The following is a 4462-nucleotide window of genomic DNA, read 5'->3' on the forward strand; positions in this document are numbered from 1 at the left end:
TGGCTGGTGGGACCTTTTTTTTATAAACACTTATATGTATGTTGTGAAATTTTTTGTTATGTTTGTTGCTAATTTTGATCCTTTGGGAAGGATCTTAACAACTTTTATTATTTTATGGATATTAATCCTTTAGTATAGGACTCTAATGACTTCTCTTTTTGCTATAAGAAGTCCTAATTGCTTCTTTAGAGAAATGTATCTTGAGTTATTTTTCGCCTTAGAATTTTTAACACGCTTGATTGCATGTCGTATTATTTATCTGTCTGTGAGGCTTTTGAAAAATCCTTGAACGAGGGTCCTTTTACCTTAAGATTTTTTAAGGAAAGCTTCTGTTTCCCATTACTTTAGTGCAAACGACCAATTTATTTCATTTTCATAAGTTAGGTTATTTTTGCGATGCATTTTGTTCTACTCGGGCGCTTTTCCGACTTGTAAGTTGTTTGGTAACGAGTTTTGTATGATCGTTATTTACAACCTCTTTACACCGACTTGTACCTTGTTGCTTTATCTTGCCGATCATCTTGGTCGGACAACAGATTTTCGCACTTTTTCGAGTTTAAGTCAGTGTGTGTCGTAGAAAATAGTAATGGAATAGATAGTAAAAGAGATTATTACTAATGAAATGTAATTTACAAAGATGTTCTTGCTACTAAGGGAATCAAATTCTTGCCCCTAGTCCCCGCTTTGATGCCTCGTTAAAACCCCCTTCAAAAAAACCCTTCTTGGAAAAAAACCTTGAAGTCGGAAAAAAGAGTACATCAGGGAGCGATGTTCACTTCTAGCTGTAATATCTTTTTAAGTTGCACGCGTGCCACGACCTTGGGAGCTTGGCTCCGTTCAGGTCGGACACTTTATAATAGCCTCTCACCAAGACTTCGGAGACCTTATAAGGTCCCTTCCAGTTAGCAGCGAGCTTTCCTTCGCCCGACTTGGTTACTCCTATATCATTCCTTATCAGGACCATGTCGCTTGTGGCGAAGCTTCTTCGTACGACCTTTTTGTTGTATCTGGCCGACATCCTTTGTTTTAGCGCAGCTTCTCTTATTTGGGCTTGTTCTCGAACCTCTAGGAGGAGTTCGAATTCTTCTTTATAGGCTTCAACATTTCTGACCTCATCATAAAACCTCACCCTTGAACTTTGCTCATTTACTTCTACTGGGATCATGGCTTCTATCCCGTAGGTAAGTTGGAAGGGTGTTTCTCCAGTCGTGGAATGGGGTGTTGTTCGGTAGGCCCATAATACTTGCGAGAGTTCTTCTGCCCAAGCTCCCTTTGCATCTTGCAACCTTTTCTTTAACCCCACTAATATGACTTTATTAGCTGCTTCAACTTGTCCATTAGCTTGGGAATGTTCTACCGACGTGAACTGGTGCTTGATCATCATCCTTGCTACTAAGTTCCTGAATGCAGAGTCGGTGAATTATGTACCATTATCTGTGGTAATGGAGTAAGGGACTCAAAACCGAGTAATGATATTCTTATATAAGAATTTCCGACTTCTTTGAGCTGTAATAGTCGCTAGCGGTTATGCTTCTATCCACTTTGTAAAGTAATCCACTCCCACGACCAGTATTTAACCTGTCCCTGTGCTTGGGGGAATGGTCCGAGTAGGTCCAGCTCCCATTTCACAAAAGGCCATGGAGAGGTTATACTAATGAGCTCTTCGGGTGGAGCGATATAGAAGTTGGCATGCATCTAGCAGGGCGGACATTTTCTAACAAAGTTGGTTGCATCCTTTTGTAGAGTTGGCCAGAAAAATCCAGTTCGGATCACCTTTTTAGCCAGAGATCGTTCCCCGAGGTAATTTCCACAGATGCCATTCTGTACTTCTTCTAGGACTTCTTCAGTTTTATTGGTCGGAACGCAATTTAGTAAAGGTGCAGATATTCCCCTTCTGTAGAGGACATTTTGTACCAAGGTGTAGTTCTGGGCCTCCCTCCAAATCCTCTTGGCTTCCTTTTGCTCCTCGGAAAGGATGTCAAATTTTAAATATTTGATCAAGGGAGTCATCCATCCGAGGTTTAGGCCAGAAACGGATAAAACATCCGATTTTCTATCTGACTTGTTAAGGGAGGGTTCTTTTAGGGTCTCTTGTATTAGGCTTATGTTGTTTCCCCTAATTTGGTACTTGCCAACTTAGAAAGGGATTCAGCTCGGCTGTTGAGTTCCCGAGTTATATGCCAGACTTCAGTGTCATTAAATTGTTGAAGATGTTCAAGCGTTTTCTCTAAGTATCTCTTCATATTAAGGTCTTTCGCTTGGTATTCTCCATTGATCTGTGAAGTTACTATCTGGGAATCACTGAAGATTACTACTTTGGTCGCTCCCATTTCTTTGGCAAGTTTCAGTCCTGCGATCAGGGCTTCATATTTGGCCTGGTTATTGGAGGTAGGGAACTCAAATTTCAGGAAAACTTCAATTTGAGTCCCTTCTTTATTAACCAGTATTGTGCCCGCCTCACTTCCAAAATTATTGGAGGAACCCATCTATGTAAAGTTTCCAGGTCGTTGAGGTCTTTATCTGATCGCCTGTATATTCTGCGACAAAGTTGGTAAGGCATTGGGCTTTAATGGCTGTCCGAGTTTCGTACTTCAGGTCAAACTCAGATAGTTCTATGGTCCATTGTACCATCCGACCTGCGATGTCGGTTTTTTAGAGTATCTGCTTCATGGGTTGATTTGTCCAGACTCTTATAGTATGTGCTTGGAAGTAATGTTGGAGTCTCCTGGATGCCATGATTAAGGGATATGCAAATTTTTCTATTTTTCTGTACCTTAACTCTGGTCCTTGTAAGACTTTGCTAGTGAAATAGTTGTGATACTATCCGACCTCATCTTCTCGTATCAGTGCTGAAACTACCGCCTTTTCAACGATAGCTAGATACAACACCAACTCCTCTTCAGCTTGTGGCCTGGTAAGGATGAGTGGTTCACTTAAGAATTTCTTAAATTCTTGAAAGACCTCTTCGCATTCAGAAATCCACTCAAATTGGCATCCCTTTCTTAGTAATGAAAAAAGTGGCAAGGATCTCAAGGCTGACTCTGCCAAGAATTTGGATAATGCAGCGAGTCGGCCATTCAGTTGTTGGGCTTCATTTGAGCAAGTCGGACTCCTCATCTCTAAGATATCTCTACACTTGTCAGGGTTAGCCTCAATCCCTCTTTGTGTGAGCATGAACCCCAAAAATTTTCCTGCCTCTACTGCAAAGGTACATTTGATGAGATTCAGTCTCATCCCGTGTCTTCTTATGGTGTCGAAGACTTGTGAGAGGTCAGATAGAAGGCAGGTCTCATCCTTAGTGTTTACTAGCACGTCATCCACATAGACTTCCATTAGGCTACCGAGGTGATGTGCAAACATCTTATTCATCAACCTTTGATACGTGGCCCCTGCGTTTTTTAATCCAAAAGGCATGACCACGTAGCAGTGGTTTGCTCTGGGTGTGATGAACGATGTCTTTTCCTGATCCGACTTATACATCGGGATTTGGTTGTATCCCGAGTATGCGTTCATGAATGATAGGTACTTGTATCCCGAGGACAAATCAACCAAAGCATCAATATTGGGTAGGGGATATGGGTCTTTTGGACAAGCTTTGTTGAGCTCGGTGTAGTCGACACATATCCTCCACTTCCATTTTGCTTTTTTACTAGCACTATGTTTGCTAACCATGTTGGGTACTTGACTTCCCTTATGAATCCTGCTTCAAGGAGAGCTTGAACCTGCTCTTCGACCACCTGAGCCCACTCGGGTCTAAGTTTACGACGTCTTTGTTGCACAGGTTGGGATCCGGAATAGACAGCCAGCTTGTGCGTTATGAGCTCGGGTTTATTCCAGGCATATCAGAGGCCTTCCAAGCGAATAGGTAAGAATTTTCTTGTAGGAGTTTTACGAGTTCCTTATTCAAATTTGCTTTCATGTTAGCTAATATGTTGGTGTTTTTTTCGACTTCTTCTTTGATTTAGATTTCTTCCATCTTCCTTTTAGGTTGTGGCCGTAACTCTTCCCTTCCTCGGACTCCTCCGAGTTCAATGGCATTGACTTCTTTACCTTTACCTCGCAAGTTCAAGCTTTCGTTATAGCATTTTCTTGCCAGCTTTTGATCTCGTTTTATGGTAGCAATCCCTTTCTTTGTTGGAAATTTCATGCAGAGGTGAGGAGCTGAGTAGAAACGACGGCTCCCAGCCAATTTAGCATTGTCCTGCCAATTAGGGCATTGTAGGCTGACGCCACATCCACAACAATATAATCGATACTTAGGGTTTTGGACTTCAATCCCTTTCCAAAAGTAGTGTGTAGGGAGATGAACCCTAGTGGCTTAATTGGAGTGTCTCCCAACCCGAAAAGAGTGTCCGGGTAGGATTTCAGCTCTTTTTCTTCCAGCCCTAACTTGTCAAAGGCAACCTGAAATAGTATGTCAGCCGAGCTTCCTTGATCCACCAAAGTTCCGTGTAGATTTGCA

General features: G+C 42.0%; 1 protein-coding gene across 1 annotated transcript; it reads right to left on the reverse strand.

The window, feature by feature from the left end:
- Nucleotides 1–2102: 2102 nt before the first annotated feature.
- On the reverse strand, nt 2103–2486 carry LOC140180032 (uncharacterized). The gene has a single exon (XM_072220414.1). The coding sequence runs from the start codon at nt 2484–2486 to the stop codon at nt 2103–2105; it is 384 nt and encodes a 127-aa protein (XP_072076515.1).
- Between the last annotated feature and the right edge of the window lie 1976 nt (nt 2487–4462).

Source organism: Arachis hypogaea, chromosome 16 (genome assembly GCF_003086295.3).
Source record: "Arachis hypogaea cultivar Tifrunner chromosome 16, arahy.Tifrunner.gnm2.J5K5, whole genome shotgun sequence".
Lineage (NCBI taxonomy): Eukaryota > Viridiplantae > Streptophyta > Magnoliopsida > Fabales > Fabaceae > Arachis > Arachis hypogaea.